The 17,038-nt window shown below is 46.2% G+C and overlaps 1 protein-coding gene across 2 annotated transcripts in view; it reads right to left on the minus strand.

Moving 5' to 3' along the window:
• Positions 1 to 17,038, minus strand: part of ANXA13 (annexin A13) — a 54,682-nt gene that overhangs the window by 25,515 nt on the left and 12,129 nt on the right. For both annotated transcript variants that reach the window (XM_006211406.4, XM_006211405.4), the window contains one exon: positions 8,188 to 8,263. In XM_006211406.4, the coding sequence (XP_006211468.1) occupies positions 8,188 to 8,263 (76 nt within the window). The remainder of the gene's footprint in view (positions 1 to 8,187; positions 8,264 to 17,038) is intronic.

A 17,038-nucleotide genomic window follows, 5' to 3' on the forward strand; every position in this document is an offset into this window, starting at 1 on the left:
TGGGATCTAATCCAACATAACTAGTATCTTTATAAAAAAGGAAAATCTGGACACAGAGACAGACTCAGAGGGAAGATAATGTGAAGAGACACAGGAGAACTGCAGTGTGAATTCAGAAGGTTGGGGTGATGCATTCACAAGGCAAGGAATGCCTGCAGCTCCCAGAAGCCAGAAGAGAGACATGGAACAGGTCCTTTCTTAGCATCTTGAGAGGGAGGATGGCTTGCTGACTCCTTGGTTTCAGACTTCTGGCCTCCAAAACCATGAGACAATAAATTTCTCTTGTTTTAAGCTGCCTAGTTTGTGGCACTTGGTTATGGCCACCCTAGGAAACTAGGACACCCGTTACCCTCAGCAGTATCTCAAGACTTCAAGAAAGGATTCAAAAAACCTCTCTTCACAGTCTGAAGTTTGGGGATTTCCTGCGTTAGACTGTTCCTGGCCCTGCTGCCAGCTTCGCTGCCTTTGAATAGCATGTGCTCCCTAACTTTTGAATGGAGCCGAATTGGTTGAAATTGTACGACCACTCCTACCCAGCTGAGAGATGAGGAACCTGAAGGGACAAGAGATGGGGCAGATGCATTTTGATGCATTTTGACAGACGAGTTGGGAGCAGGAAGAATCTGGGTGATGAGTGTGGGAAGGGGTAGAGGGGGATGTGGCTGAAGATGGGGGAGGGGAGAAAAAGGAATGCTGGCAAAGACTTGAAGTGCCCGATGCTGGCCTGGACTCCGGCACCAGCCTCACAGCCCTGTTTGGGAAGACAGAGCCAGGACTTGGGAAGACTGCTCCGCCCCAAGGATTAGAGAGCTGTGTGTTGCTCCCAGCACAGCCACTAGCTTCGGGTCCCCGGGCTGTTCACTTAGTCTCAAGGTTTAGTTCCACCTTGACAGTTCTGGGAAGATCTAGCTCTTTGATTGCAGTTGGAGAAACAGAATTCTAGGATGAGCTCACTTGTAAAAAAATAGTAAGAGTTCATGGCCTGCCTCCTTCCGGTTCACTTCCAACACTTATTTCTGTCGTTCCTCTGCATTTCCTCCTCCAGCCTCGCCTGCATCATATGTATCCAATTACTTCCTCGGTGACATTATTTCTCTTTAACCTCATCTCAAAAGGAATTTCTTTTTCTCGTAAAAATCCCTGAATCTGCCCATTTCTTTCCACGTGGGCTGCTCCTGCCCAGGTCTAGGGCCTCTGCATCTCAGACCTGGACCCTTACATCGTCATCCTGGAAGGAGCCTTCCCACCTCCCAGGTGGCCCATTCGGGGTGTTGTGCCAGCCAGGAACCAGGGGCTCAGCCCTGGTTCCCTCTTCTCCCTCACCCCATATCTAGTCCCTGCTAAGACCTCATTATTTCATCTCCTCAGTATCTCTCAGATCCACCCATTTACCTGCATCCTCCCGTCTGTCATATTACTCAGCAGGGCTGATACCCAAACAGGGTTCCTGGCTTACTCTCGCCTTTTCCAACCAGCATTTGCTGTCCCCAGAGTGACTTTTCTGCTGAGGAGACCAACCTTTCTGCTCCAAACCTTTCTCTATAGACCCCATTCAAATCCAGAATAACAGACAGCCTGGGCTGTTGCCTCCACCTGGAAGACCTTTAGCTTGGATCCTCACCTTTACTTCCATTCCTCATTCAGGACTCAACTCGCTGGACTTTCCTGGGACAGGTAGATGCTTCTCCTTCTGTCCCTCCCATCGCCTGTGCTCCTTCTCTGTCCTGTCTCTGCCACCCCACCTGCAAGTTCCAAGAAAGCAGGGGGCTCTGCTCATTGCTATGCCCACAGAGAAGGCACTCAGTATTTATCAGGCGACTTGCTGAATGAATGAATGTTTAAATGCGTGTGGAGAAGTTTGCACCGCATTATGATGGAAGCTGGTCTCTGCAGGGGTGTCAGCTCCATGTGCTGATCAGGTGGGCTGTATGTAGCAGGGACCCATAGGACATCCTCTACTCTGATGCCAGAGTCAACCCGTATCTGAATAAGTCAGGAAAATTGAGTAAAAATAAGATTTTTTTTTAGACTCTTCTTCCTGGAATGCTTTTAAAAAGGAGAGCAGAGCTGTCTAGGGGTGGCCCAGCAGCAGCCTGAAGGTTGGGGAGAGCCTGGAAATGACTAGATTTCCTTCAAGCTTTTTGAGTCTGCTTCTCAGGTTTATCCAGGGAGCTGTTCCCACTCCCCAACCAAAAAGCAATTTACTGAACAGTGACCTCATTTTGCATTTCACAGTATGTGTGTCATATAAGCAGAACCATTTCCTGTAAACATTTACAATGGTTTGAGGCCCTGGGGCCAGTCCCTAGTGGTTCTGGGAAAGACATTTTGAAAAATGAGAAGAGAAGAAACCTCAGCCGTGACCACGCCTCGGACACAGTGGAGTAATTACACAGCAGAGGTCAGAACCGGGGCGATCATTAGCCTCGGGTGTGCCGGAGGGCCTCCGGGCTTTTGCTTTCACAGCAATTTTCTGGGAAGCCACTGAGCGGAGTTTTGGCAGGACAAAGGCTGCTAGATTTGACGTGCCCTCCACTCCACACCCGGGACTCATGTGCCCGGTGAGTGATCACGTAGGGGGCGGGTGGCCAGGCTTCGTTTCCCAGCAGGCGACAATGCCAGCCCTAGCCAGCCTCGCAGAGCCCTGGGACCACCGCCCCATCTCTGGAGGGTGAGGGCCAGTCTCTTCCACTAACTCCCCTGGGCTTCCCAGTCCCTCAGCTCCTCCTTTGGAAATGTAGGTGCCAGGAAGATAGATGAAGTGATGAACGGAGGAGAATCTTGTCCGCCTGAGTGGGTCATTGCTTTTTACGTGTCCACTGTGTTAGTTTCCTGAGGCTGCTGTATCAATCACCACAAACACGGTGGCTTAAAACAGCAGCCATTTATCCCCCAATGATCCTGGAGGCTAGAAGTCTAAAATCATGGTGTTGGCAGGGCCACGCCCCCTAGTCTCTGGGATAGAACTGATTCCTTGCCTCTTCCAGCTCTGGTAGCTGTTGGCCGTCCTTCATGTTCCGTGGTTTGTGGCTGCATCACCCAAGTCTCTGCCTTCACCTGGCCTTCTCCCTGTGTCCCCTTCTCTTCTGCCTCTTTTAAGGACACTCGTTAAGGAATTTAGGGCCCACCCAGGTATTTCAGGATGATCTTGAGATCCTTAACTTAATTACATCTGCAAAGCCCTTTTCCCAATTAGGTCACAATCACAGGTTCTGGACGGACATAAATTTGGTTAGAGGGGCACCATTTGCCTTGGTACGCCCTCAGTGATGGAGAACAAAGGCTACTCAAGGGTGGGTCTACACACTGCTCAAACAGATTTAATTGGCTTTGTGTGGATTTTGGATCTGAGCAAACAGACACTCCTCAAAGATACTGCTGGTTTGGTTTCAGACCACTGTGATAAAGTGAACATCGCAACCAAGTGAATCACAAACTTTTTGGTTTCCCAGTGCACATACGAAGTTATGTTTACACTGTACTGTAGCCTATTAAGGGTGCAATAGCTTTGCATCTTAAAAAAATGTACGAACCTTCGTTTAAAAATACTTTAATCATTAAAAAAATGCTAACCATCTTCTGAGCTTTCAGCAAGTCATAATCTTTTTGCTAGTGGAGGGTTTGAAATATTGCAAGAATTACCAAAATGTGACATAGAAACATGCTGTTGGGAAAATGGCACCAATAGACGTGCTTAACACAAGGTTGCCATAAATCTTCAATTTGTAAAAAAAGTAGTATCTGCAAAGTGCAATAAAGTGAAATGCAGCAAAACAAGATGTGTCTGTATTATTCAAAAGGAGGAGATTAGCATAAAATAAGAGCTAATGTACCTATATACATGCATAACTGAATCACTGTGCTGTACACTAGGAACTAACTGACGATGTAAACATTGCACATCGACTATACTTCAATTAAAAAAAAATTTTTTAATGAAAATACTGCTAAAAAAAGAAAGTGCTGGGCACTGTGCTGCTTGCATTATCCTCAGCACCTCCATGTGAGGAGACATTATTCGCCCCATTCTGCAGATGAGAAAACTAAGTTCACAGCACCAGTAAGTGGTCGAGCAGGGGCTCAAACCCGGGTCTGCAGTTCACTCCCCTGCTTAGTGTGACTGGAGAAAGCACTGGGTTCAGGGTCAAGAGATCTGAGTTCCAGGCCCAGTTCTGCGGCTGTGTGGCTTGGGCAGCATTGCTTAACCCCTGTGGATCGCAGATGAACGAGCCCTTGCTCCCCTGTGTGTGGTTCCAGGAGCTGCAGCTTCAGCGTCACCTGGGAACTTACTGGAAATGCAAATCTCAGAAACCACTCAGAATCTGCATATGAACAAGCCCCGCTGATGACTCAAACATGCAATACGGTTTGAGAAGTAGCTGTGGCCTAGGTAATCTCCATGGCAGCTTTCCCCTTGAAGACCCTGTTTCTGTATTTCTAGGAGGAAGGATGGCAAATCTTTCCCATTTCAGAGAGGATAGTGGATGTTAGGGCCCATACCCTCTCAGGAGTAAGCCATTCTTTTTAGAGGGGCCCTGCTGGGATGGGGGCAGCAGCGGGGCACGGGACCCCGAGTGTCAGTGTCAGGGGTTCTGGGTTAACCAAGACCCAGACCAAGCCGGTACTTAGGAGCCAGGAAGGCATGGACACCAAAGAAACAACAAGGAAATCTGTCAGTTTTATGTTATTTGGAAAAAACAAATTCCATTGTATGGAATAGCATCCTATTATTTTGAATCACATGAGTGGGGAGTGGGTGGGGAGTGCACATTATGATGTAGAGGGCCTCTGACCTCACTCTGCCCAACACAGTGGATGCACGTGGCTACTGAGGACTCAAAGTGTGGCCGGTCCAGGTTGAAATGTTCTCTAAGTGTAGAACATCTACGGTATTTTGAAGACTTAATATGAAAAAAGGGATGTCATTTAGCTCATGAATAACTTTCATTTTGACTACCTGTTGAAATGATATTTTTGATGCAGTATTGAGTTAACTAAAGTATATTATTAAAATTAATTTATGTATTTTTTTTCTTGTAAAATTTGGCTTCTCAAAAATTAAAAATGACCTGTATGTCTCACCTTCGAGGCTATTGGACAGCATGGCTCTAGGCATTTAAATCCAGCCCTGGCAGGGCTGGTATAGCAATGAGATAGGTACACGATCTTGCAGACAAGTCTTGCCAATGATACAGTTTTGCTTTGGCAAGCTCTTATTACAAGAGGTTGGAATTTTAGACCTTCATCCAAATGGTAGCTTTTCAAGATGGCTCTAGTTTCCAATCACCCCCCACCTCATATCATAACTCTTTGACCTTGGGCAAGTGTTTAGCCTCTGAGCTCAGCGTTCTTATCTGTTAAGTCAATTATAACACAACTTTCAGGATTGCTGGGAGGGTCGCACAAGGTGACGTGTGTGCGGTACCCAGATTAGCACTTGGCATGTAGAAGGTGCTCTCCAACAGTAACCAGCATAAGAGTGGTCCCACCTCGTGGCCACACCCAAAAGGGGCACGAGAACACTGCATGACTTTGGCATTCAGTAGGTGCTCCATCTGTGCTTAGTGATCTCAACGCACGTGGTGGCTAAGAACTCGGGGATTTATCACAAACCACAGCTGAATCATTCCCACAGCCGCCTCAGCTCCTGTCTCCAACCCACATCCAGATGTCAGGCTCTCACTGGAGAGGCATTAGGGAAACACCTGTGAGGCTGGCTCAGCTGCTCAGGAAAAGTCAGTTATAAACATCCTGACACGTCCAGGGAAACGTGTCTCCTGACGGCTGTTGTCCAAACACGAGATTAGCTAGGATGTGAGCAAGGACCAGCTTCTGCCTGCTGAGTTTCCTCTGATGCCCCCAAACCAAGCCACCTAGTTGTGACCATTCACTCCCAGCTCTCTCTGATCTATTCAACAATACTTACTATGTATGACTCCCTTCTACCATTCTCCTCCCAGACTGTCTCCAACACCAACTCCTTTGGGACCTCTCCAACATTTCTTGGGCAAGGAAGACTAGTCTATACTTAGAGAGTTTCTTATGCTGAAACAAAATATGTCTTCTTATAACTTCCATCCTGGATCCCAGTTCATTCCTTTGGAGTCACACAAAGAATTTATGGCCATATTTATATATGGGTATATAGCGGCCATATTTATGGCCATGATGCCCATTCCTGGAAAAATAAATCTCCACAGTTCACTTCTAAGTAAAAATCTGGCATCTGTCTTCTTAGAACACTATGCCAAGTGAAAGAAGCCAGACACAAAAGGCCACATACTGCATAATTCCAGTTGCATGAAATGTCCAGAATAGGTGAATCCAAAGAGACAGAAAGTAGACCAGTGATTGCCCAGACCTGAAGGGAAGCAGGAGAGGGTAGTGGCTTTTAATGCATGTGGGATTCTCTTTTGGCTGATGAAAATGTTCTGGATCGTTCCATTGGATTTCCTCTGACACTTGAATTCAACATGTCTGAAGTGTGACCTCCACTTCCACCTCCACTTTATATTCCTTTTCTGGATGAATGATAACCCCTATCTCATTCCCCGAGACAGAAACCTGGGGGTTCTTCCTGACTTCTCACTTCCCCTCACACCCCGACTAGTCTGCGACCAACCCCTGTGGTGTCAGCACATTAATGCCTCAAATCTTCTTCTTTCCTGTACTCCCTGCCCTTACCAGCCTCATCATCTGTCTCCTGGTCCCCTTCTGATGTCTCCCTACCTCCATTCCCACCTTCCTCCAGTCAGTTCTCTACGTTACTTTCTAAATGAACTCTTCCTTGATGCCACCTTTTCTCAGAATTAAGTACAAGTTCCTAAACATGCCACACATGACCCCCAAAAGAAGGTGCTTAATAAGCATTTGCTGGATTGTTGAATGAATATGAGATGTGTGTTAAAGAGCCCTGAAGGCTCCCATGGAAATGAGAGCTGCCCTAGGCTAGGAAGGTCTGCAGCTGGTGGTCCAGAACAGGGAATTAATTCCTGCCTGGGCTGAATGCTGGCTCTCCCACTTACTCACTAGCCGTGTATCTGGACAAGCCACCTAACCCCTCTATGTCTGAATTTAACCATTTGGAAAATTAGGATTAAATGAGGTTTGCTATTATCAAATGAAGTAATGCATGCAACATGTATGGCAAAAAGAGTTCAATAAATGCTACCTGTTACTGTAAAGCTGCCTTTTCTGCAAAGTCCCAGAACTTAAGATACCACTGAAGGCAGGTGGGTTTGCTCGTTGGCCTCCTCTTCTTCCTCCTTCTCCTTCCTCTCCTACTCAGTGGGGCCCTTGTCTGTACTGGCCATCTCTGCCTTCTTTGCTACTCAAGAGCTATTCCAAATTCTCACCCGACCTTCATACTCCATTGTCAAACCCATCTCTCTAGCAGATAACCTTGCCTCACACTCTCTGTGCAGTGTCCGGTCACCAGGCATGACCACCTGCAACCTTCTCCTCTTCCCGCACCCATGAGTGTATCTATTCCTGCTCTCCATCCCTCCTCCCCATCCCACTCAGGGTAAATCCTCCCATCTGAGCTTTGGGCTCCACCTTCTTCCAGGCTTCTGGGATTAGAACCTTCTTTTACAGAGACCGCCTTGGGTTCCAGAGCCTTTTTTCATGGCGCTAGTCCCAGATGCTCCCTTCCTCATCCCACCTTGTTCCTGGGTGTACCTTACTGCTGACCTCTTGCTTAGTCTCCCGTTTGGGCCAAGCACTTACCTTAGGCCTGGATGAAAATGGCTTCTCCAGTGTTGATGTTTGATTCTTGCCCTTGGCCATTGATTTATCTCCACTTGCTTTACTTCTAGACATACCTCTCAGGTCCCTGATCCACTTCTCATCAGACCTGATGCCCCACTACCTCCCATGAAAGGCATCAGAGGGTTTAAATGACACCAGATTTGCATGAACAGCACTTCTCATGAAGAGTCCCCCACCTCAAGTTCAAATTAAATGTCATCATATTCCATTTCTAGCTATTATACTGAATCCTGAAAAGCAGTAGAATCTGATTATAACTTTGGGAATTTTTATAAAGGGAACCTTAAAAGTGATCAACTTAGCTTGGAATATACAAGAGAAGTCGAGGTCATCTTCCTAAGATCATGGGACAGTTGGACCTGAGATCAAGTTTAATCAACTTCAGAAGTAAATTAGCAAACAAAATATCTTTCATACCCATTCCTTTGCAGGCTTTGTTCAGCTTTTTGGCATCTCGATCCGCATCAAAACCCTGATGACTTTTCTCTTTGGCCTAGAGAAAATATTTGAAAAGGTAAGTGGACAATGTAGGCATTTAAGAATTATCTCTGGCTGAAATTGGCAGCTAACTGGAAGACCAAACCGTCGTCTGAATGAGGGACCAGATGCCACTTTACACGTGGGTCCATGTGGAAATCAGCTGGGGAAACTCTGGCCCCAGAGAGATGGCTGGTACTCCCTGGAGCCAGCTGGACTGGGATGACCGCAGAGAATGGGCCCCTCTGTTCTCAAGGACAATCACTCTGGCCAGCTCTGGGAGGAGCGATTTTCACATCAACCCCACCTTTGTGTGTCTGTTTCTGAAACAGAGAGTAACACAGTGGGCCAATGTCCCTGAATGCTGGTTCTCCGCCTTTGCCACGAGACATGAATATGTCTAGGGAATAGGTGTTGCCGGCCAGAAGCTGAGGGTTCTAGGATCTTATTACTGATTCACTTGTCAACCTGAGCTAAAGCTTTGCCATTCACACAATGAGAGACATGATGTTTAGCTGGTCAGAGCTACCATGTGGAGGGAAATAGCAGAGTTATTTGGTTTTTACTGCTCCTAGGGGAGAGAAAGTTCCGGATACATAGTAATGTTGCCCATACTTCAGTCATTGGCATAATATTTGCACTAATTTTTCCACAGCTAACTATGTCTGCATCATTATTATTTGCTTATCATTTTTCTTTCAATTGACTTACTTTGTTTTTATTTAGAGTTATTTTTAAGAAAGAGACTTTCTATTAGCACTGAAGTAGAAAACCAGTGTTCTCTGCCGAAACAAAAGGGAAGCATAAAAATCAAGGCATCACAATTAAAAATTTAAAGACATGAGGTTGATTGCAGTTATGCAGCCAGTAGCTTTAAACAGACCCTGTGTTTCCTCAGTTCTTTGTCTTTCCCCACAGAGATTCTCTTTGATGACGTGGGTGACTTCCTTTGCATCCTTCGGTGAAAGCTGGTGTAAGTACCACTGTCCGCGCACCCTGATTATTCCCCTCTCCCCACTTTCATTTCTTTGGGTACCTATAGGGAGCGAGCAGTAAGCCACATCAAGCAGAGGACGAGCTGCATTTATCTGCCCGGTATCCCTACTTCCTTTGGGGGATTTCCTCTCTCCTCATTTCATGTGGTCTCACTGGGGCTGTGGGTCACGAGGCTTGAGCCTCCTTGTCCTGCCCTTGGGTGGACACACACCCAGTCACTCTGGCAGTAGTGGCTGGTTCAGGAGAGGGGGTGTGATCCAAGCAGAATCAATTAGCCTTTTCCCTTGGTTGACACAGAAATATTGGGAGAGATCCGTCTCTCCCTTCTGAGCCTGCCAAGCTGCGAGAGCGTGAGTCTAGGGCTGTTGGCAGCCATGGTGTTCACTCCATAAAGGAAGCGTGAGTTCAGAATGAAGCAAAATAGAGACAAGAAGACTGGAAATATGGAGAGAGAGAGAGAGAGAGGGAGGGAGGGAGAGAGAGGAAGATAACGATGGATGGGCTGGAGGAGGGCTTGTGTCTAGGCTTTGGTTAATGGGGAATCATACAATCTTAGAGCCACGGGGACCTTCAGGGCCACCGATCACCCACTGCCGTTTGGAACATGAGTGCAAGGCCAGGTTGAAGTGTCTATTCCTGAAACAACCCGGGAGAGGGAGTCATATTTGTCGAGCAGCTGCCACGTGCTTGATGACGGCTTCATTTAGAGGCCTTTCTTCATTATTTATGGGGAAGTGTAGCATCTGCTTTACAGAGGAGGATGCCTGGCTTCAGACAAGGGAGGGAATGTGAGGTCTTGTGGGCTGCAGGTTTGCGCCAGCTCAGTTTGTCTCCTAAAGCTCATGCTCTTGGGTCAGTGCACCATCCTGCCGCACACTCTGACTGGGGCCCTCATGTTCAGCAGAGGCTCAGCATGTCCCATTTTCCCTTTCCAGTCTTTTGTGGGCTGTGAGGAAGCTATCTAGTGCTTCTGAAGGCTTGTGGGCCGGACCAGGGACATCATTTGTGGGGCTCAATGCAAAATGAAAACGTAGGGCTCCTTGTTCAAAAGTGATGAAGAATTTCAAGATCGGGACATCAGAACATTAAACCAAGAGCAGGGCCTTTCTGCTTTGTGATCACATTCTAAAAGGTCTGGTTGACTGAGTGTGGGAGGGTGGGAAGTAGCAATCTCAAGGGAGTAAATTGTGTCTTTGCTTTTCATCAGGAGTATGATGGGCAGCTCAGAGCAGCAGGAAATCTCCTATTAACAGGTTGATTCATAAACTGTTCGGTATTTTAGCCTCATCAGTGCAAAAGTTTGGTGGAACACTTCTTATCTATCCCACTTCATAAATGGTAAGTCAAAACAAAGACAGGGGCTCTATGAATGGCTGTTCAGGTTATGCCCAGCCTGAGGGCCCTGGCCTGGGGGTGCTGGGGGCTGGGTACCACTGGGGCTACACTTGCCAAGCTCTGTGCTGGCAGGGCTGCTTCTGCCCTAGAGGGACTTCTCCCTCATTTGGACAAGGATGCTGCCAGGGCTTGCTGAAGCCATGAGAAGATTTGTTTAAGGTCACTTGGCCAGATAATAGCTGAATGGGAACCAGGGCTCAAACCAGGACTGTCTGACTCTGTCGGGTCTGAAATGACATTTCCTCCCGGTGTTAGTAAGATGGCTCCATGATACAAATATCACTGAGTTCAAACATCCCCGAGTGGAGGGATGGGAAAAGAACCCTCTGGACACATGCAGTTTGTTTACCCAAGGCTCAAAAATGAGTAAAAAATAAGCATCATTTAATCCAAAATAATAGTGATGCCCAGGGGCTGCAGTGGGAGAGTGTTGAACCCTGTGAGGAATAAAGATGATGCTGAGATTGAATTTTTTCAATCTCACCGCCCCCTGGCTCCTTCGAGGAATGATTCTTGGCCAAGTTGATTATCTTTCTTTATCGGAAGAGAATTCCGTCTGGTTCCTCGTAACAGTAGGATACTTGATGTCAGAGGGAAAGAATCATGTGCTGTGATTTAAGAAAGAAAAAGAGACAGAAAGAGAAAACAGTCTGGGAGGAATTTTCCCCTCTGTGTGGCTGGAGCTGCCTCTACAATGGATGCATTCATCAGTGGTGCCCATTGTTGGTGCACGGGGTGTCCTTGGCTTGTTCTGGTGAGCTGGGTAGAACTTCTCAGGAATGTGTGCGGAGCGGACGTGGCCCCTCGGCTGTTCATTGTTAGTGGGCCAGGCAGCTGACTTGGGGGCCTCGGGCCTTGTTTGCCCATTAGGAGGTTTTGTTTTTGAAACTCAAGGCCACTGAGCAGAACTTCCACAGAAAGCAGGTCTGTAGGAACAGGAGGCAGACACAAAACGGGGGTGCAGGGGATTCCAGGATGGGGACAGAGGGTTGAGCGTGTAAGGATTATGGGAAAAACAGATGCTCCACTTGCTTTCAACTACAAGGCATAACAGAGGTGGGGCAACATTCCTTTTTTTGTTTTGTTTCGATTTGTTTGTTTTGACAGCATTTGCACTGACACTCAGGAGACACAGAAGAAAGATACGATGTTAGAGGCTAATAAAACTGACTACGAGAGTCTGGGCTTTGAGCCCACGTGGGTCCAAGTTTGAATGTGGTCCTGCCCCCTAGCAGCCAGGTGAACTTGGGCCGGAACCTCTAAGCCACCATTTCCTCCTCCGTGAAACAGGGGCGGTGTCTGCCTTCTGAGATCTGAGGCTTACAGGAGATAACATTTCTAGTGCCAGATATTTAGAGGAGCCTCAGAAATGCCAGTCATTCCTCTGCTTCGTTGGACCGTGGCTTGTTTTTTCTGTCTGGTAGTGCTATTTAGGTTTTCAAGCCTATTTTGACTTGACAAGTTAAAATAGCAATACAAACTTGATATTTTATCTATCTATCTATCTATCTATCCATCTATCTATCTATCATCCGTCTCATAATGCCCCAGACAATATCATGTTTATAATAGGCAGCTATTGAGGGTGTAATAGTCAACTTGAAGAGCGTAGCCTTTAGTCCGACTGGGTTTGAATCCCAGCATGACTGCTTGTTACGTTTGTGACCTTGGGCGAGTTTGGGAACCTGTCTGTGCTGTGGCTTCTTTATGGCAAAATACAGATATTAGTATCACCTACTTCATAGGTCTCTTGTGAGAGTGTGAATGAAGTCCGTCACGCAAAGCATCTAAAATGAAGCCCAGCAGAAAGTACACGCTCAATAAATGTAAACAATATTTGTGGAAGGCAGATCAGCCAATGACCTTTCCAGAATATTCTAAATTCTTTCCTGCTTGAGAGGTTTCCACCTTGTAAACGGCACTCTTAGGATCCGTTTTTCGTTCATCACCTACAGTTCGCATCCAGAGTTCCAGGCATGCATTTGACCCAGGGCAGTAAAGGTTTTTAAAAGTTCAGGCTGTATGGAGTCCGGGTGACCTGGGATGACACCATGACATCACACTTTGACCAGCGTGATAGTTTGCTCCCCCTTGGGAGGGAGGGTCCCTTGGAGATACAGTGCTGGTGCATTGCTGCCCATCGCGCTGGTGCGTCAGGCTCAAAATGAAACAAATCTCCCTGACTCTACAAAAGGCACTGCTTGGTGCATGAATACATGGGGAGCGTTCCATCTTACTTTTTCCCCTCCTTCTAGCATGTCTACATGTCACTTTTCTGTGTCTCCATGGGCCTGACTCTAAAACAAGGAAACCAATGATCCATTCTTCTGGAGGGAGGAGGCAGAGAAAATAAACTGAGATTCTGGGAGCCTAGGAAGCAGTGTCACCGGGGCAGAAAGAATGTTGAAAACACCTTCTCCACATGCCGTTTGGATGCAGTCATGTCTGGGATGCGGTAGCACAGTGCCGGACCACAGTAAGCGCCCCGACATGACGCGGGGGGTGCCAGCTGCAGCTCCTTGGCTGTAGGAGGAAGTGTGGCTCTGTGTCAAGTTCTGAAAGGACCGGAGTGGAGGAACAGACACCTGACCAAAGGCTTCTGACCCAGTGCAATTCACGGAAGGCTTAACTCTTATGATCGAAAGGGAGTATTTCCAGAAATTGTCCTCCAGCTCGCAGCAAACTCTGGGGATGCAGTATGTGAAAAAGTTAGCTGAGGGATATGGTTTGCAAATTGGTTGCTCTATACATTATATAGTAACCAAGACTTTCTAGAACCCAGGCTTGAGTACGCTCCTGTTTAATCCACTGCACTCATCAGTGGGTGTGACCTGGTCAGGTGACCCGATCTTCTATTTGAATAGTATCAAGACTGCAAAAATAAGAATATACTGTCGCATGAGAGACATGTGAATTCGCTAAAAAGCAATACGCAGCAGGCAAATTACACCATCCTCTGAACAATTCCTCCCTTTTTTCCTGCTTCCTCTTCTCCCTTCTCTTTCTCCTTTTTCTTCTTCCCTTTTCTCCTTCCTCCTCCTTTTTTCCTTCCCTCCTCTTTTTCAACAAACAAGTATTGAAGATCCCTTGTCTGGCAAGTCCCCCCACCACACCTGGTAAGGGGGACTCAATGATCCCTGAATTGTAGTCCCTGTGCTAAGAGAAATAAACATGGAAATAGACCAACGACAACTGCATTATGATATGGTAAGCACTTTGGCTGCAAATAGCTGAGAGGAGAAAGAGGAATGTTTATGGGGAAGTTGACATTTGTGCTGGTTCGTGAAAAGATAAGTAAGCAAAAAAAAGAAGGGAAAAGCAGGGCTGGAGGTGGGGAGAGGATATTCCAGGGAGAGCCTACAGCATGATGTGTTCTGGGTCTGTGTACGTGAGCACTTCCTATGACCTGTCACAGCGCTGCTGCAGAACAAACATGATTGATCTAAATGTGACATAAAGACAGAGTGTGGGCTTGGGAGTCAGACCTACTGGGTTCAATTACGCTTTGCCCCTTGCTGGTTGTGTGACCACGGGCAAGCTGACCCATCTCTCTGAGCCTTTGTTGCCTCATCTTCAAAGTGGAGGTGCCCCAGCTCATGGGTGGCGTGCGATTTGGATGCAGTCATGTCCGGGTTGCAGCAGCACAGGGCCGGATTACAGCAAGCACTCAGGCGGTGGCACGTAGGAGGTGGGATGCTGCGTGACGTCAGGCTGTAAGGGTCATTTGTAAACTCTGAAATATTATCAAAATGCAATGGGAGTGGCATGTTAATTGTTTGCCTTCCCAGTGCAGATCCCCAGAAGCCTTGGCTTGCTGCAGTCTGCTTGGTAAATATTTAAAAGTGGTTGCTTGGTATCCAGGCTCTGAGACAGAAAGTCTCTGAGGAAGTGCCGGAGGGCAAAGGGCAGAGGGCTCTCTGTACACTGATCTAAAGAGAACTGCTGTTTGAACTAACTTAGAATCAGGAAGGGGCTGAGGAGACTGAAAACGAGGGCCGGGATTAGAACTAGGGCCTGGGCTTATGAAACAGGAGCAGAATGAAGGCTGTGCTGGGGAGAGCCTCAGACATGCCTGCATTCTCAGCAATGGCAATGACTCAGCAATAGCCGCTGCTAGTTAATTGTCCCTTGAGTTAACGTTGGCCATTTGGGTTAAACTTGCCTTGCATAGAGTTGGGGAAACTGAGGTCCAGTTTGGGAAAGAGCCTTCTTTCTGGTCACATTGGTAACCCCCTGCTCCAAGATATCTATGCTTGAACCTGGCATGATGCTATTTCTCTCCTTATCCCTTTCTAAGTCTTGATTTTCCCATCTGAAAGATGGTAATAGCAGCATCCATCTCGTGTGCATTGTTATAAGGCTATGTATCAAAATCACTTGGCAGGATGCTCGCATATAGTGAGGGCTTAAAGTTATTTTTGTTACTTCCTTCCATCTTGACCTGATTCCTTCTGAGTGTTGAAGGAGCCCCTGACATGGTGCTTTGTGTGGCAACTTTAAAATAGCTGATTACATAATTTTGTCCTAAATCAGAAGACATTTTGTGCTTGTAGATAAGCAGTAGCAGGAGCTAAGTGTTTAAGAGAAATTTATGGGATAAACATTTAAAACTGAGAATGATAGCCAAATATAAAGCACTTACTGTGTGCCAGGCACTGGTCCAAACAATTTACATATAACTCACTCAACCTTCACAACAACTCTATGAAGTAGGTATTATTACCTCCTGTTTTGCAGATAAGGAAACCAAAGCACAGAGAGGTTAATTAATTGCCTGAGGTCACACAGCTAGTACGTGATGGAACTCAAAGCTACACCGTCTGAGTCCAGAAACTCTACTATCGACTTCTCATTAACCAATTTTTTTGTCCCTGTCAAAATTATTTATTAAAAAAATTTTCACAGTAGAAAAGCTCATTTCAACTCTTAGAATACTTTTTTTTTTTATAGAAACACCAGTTGAGACTTGACACTTGTGACTTGTCTGCTGACCAGGGAAGCCAAGGACCACTTGGATGGCCTTGGGATCAATAAATGTTCTTGATGATGAGACAATAGGAAGTGAAATGAAAAAAATGAAGGCCATTATCACTATTTGCAAGGCAAAACAGACAGCCTCTCCCTAGGGCAAAGTATGTTTGCAGGAGAGGCATATTGTCAAATTCTGCTCCCAATATTCCTTCTGAGTCAAATGGAATCATGCTTTCTGCTTCTTTTCTGTAAACTGGACTAATATCTGCTGTCCCCAGCAGAATCTCAGGAAGATAAAATAAGACAATGTGATTCACTGCAGCATCATTCACGATAGCCAAGATATGTGTCTGTCAAAGAAGATAAAGAGGATGCGATAATATATATATATATATATATATACACACACATGTATATTAAAAATGGAATATTAATATCACATATATAATGGGATATTATTCAGCCATGAGAAAGAAGGAAATCCTGCTATTTGTGACAACGTGGATGGAGGTTGCAGGTGTTTTGCTAGCTAAAATAAGTCAAAGAAAGACAAATACTGTATGATATCACTTATATGTGGGAATCTAAAAAAGCTAAACTCATAGAAACAGAGTTGAGAATGGTGGTTACCAGGAACTAGGGGAAAAGGGGAGAGGTTGGTCAAAGAGTACAAACTTACAATTATAAGATGAGTAAGTTCTGGGGATCTTATGTGATCTAATCTAATCACATCATAGTGATTATAGTTAAATAATACTGTAGTATATACTTGAAAGTTGCTAAGAAAGTATCTTAAATGTTCTCACCACAGAAAAGAAATGGTAACCATGTGCCTTGCTGCAGGTGCTAGCTAATGCTGTGCTGGTAATCATTTTGCAGTATGTAAGGATATCAAGTCAACACATTGTACACCTGAAACTGACATAATGCTATATGCCAATTATGTTTCAATGAAGCTGGGGAAAAAAGGCAACGTAAGAGAGTACTGGGCAGAGAGATTTTATGATGCAGATCGGAGCTGGTCAGGGAGATGCTGGCTTCTCTGACCTTCTCCAACAGGATCTCAGGACTCTTCCTCCTCCCCTCCCCATCTGACCCCAAATCTTCCAGTTCCCCTTTCCCAAAACATCCTGCCCTTAGTTCCTGGGGATCGCAGTTCAAGGACCGCAGTGTGCCAGGGAGTTGAATTTTAGCAGAGGCATTTTGAAGACTGAAAAGGCAAGAGGCCAGCAGGGTGGCCAGTTTCTGATGTTTGCTCCTTTTGGGTGACTGCTTTCCAGCCTGAAAAACTGTCAAACGCTTTCACAGGTATTTTGTCACTTCACCCTACCTGACAGAGTCCATGCAGAATGACTGCTGATGTGTCTGATCAGCAAGGGGCCCATCAGTGTGAGGTAGGGAAGGAGAGGAGGGATGTTGTGAGTGGATT

The sequence above is a fragment of the Vicugna pacos genome, chromosome 25 (assembly GCF_048564905.1).
Source record: "Vicugna pacos chromosome 25, VicPac4, whole genome shotgun sequence".
Lineage (NCBI taxonomy): Eukaryota > Metazoa > Chordata > Mammalia > Artiodactyla > Camelidae > Vicugna > Vicugna pacos.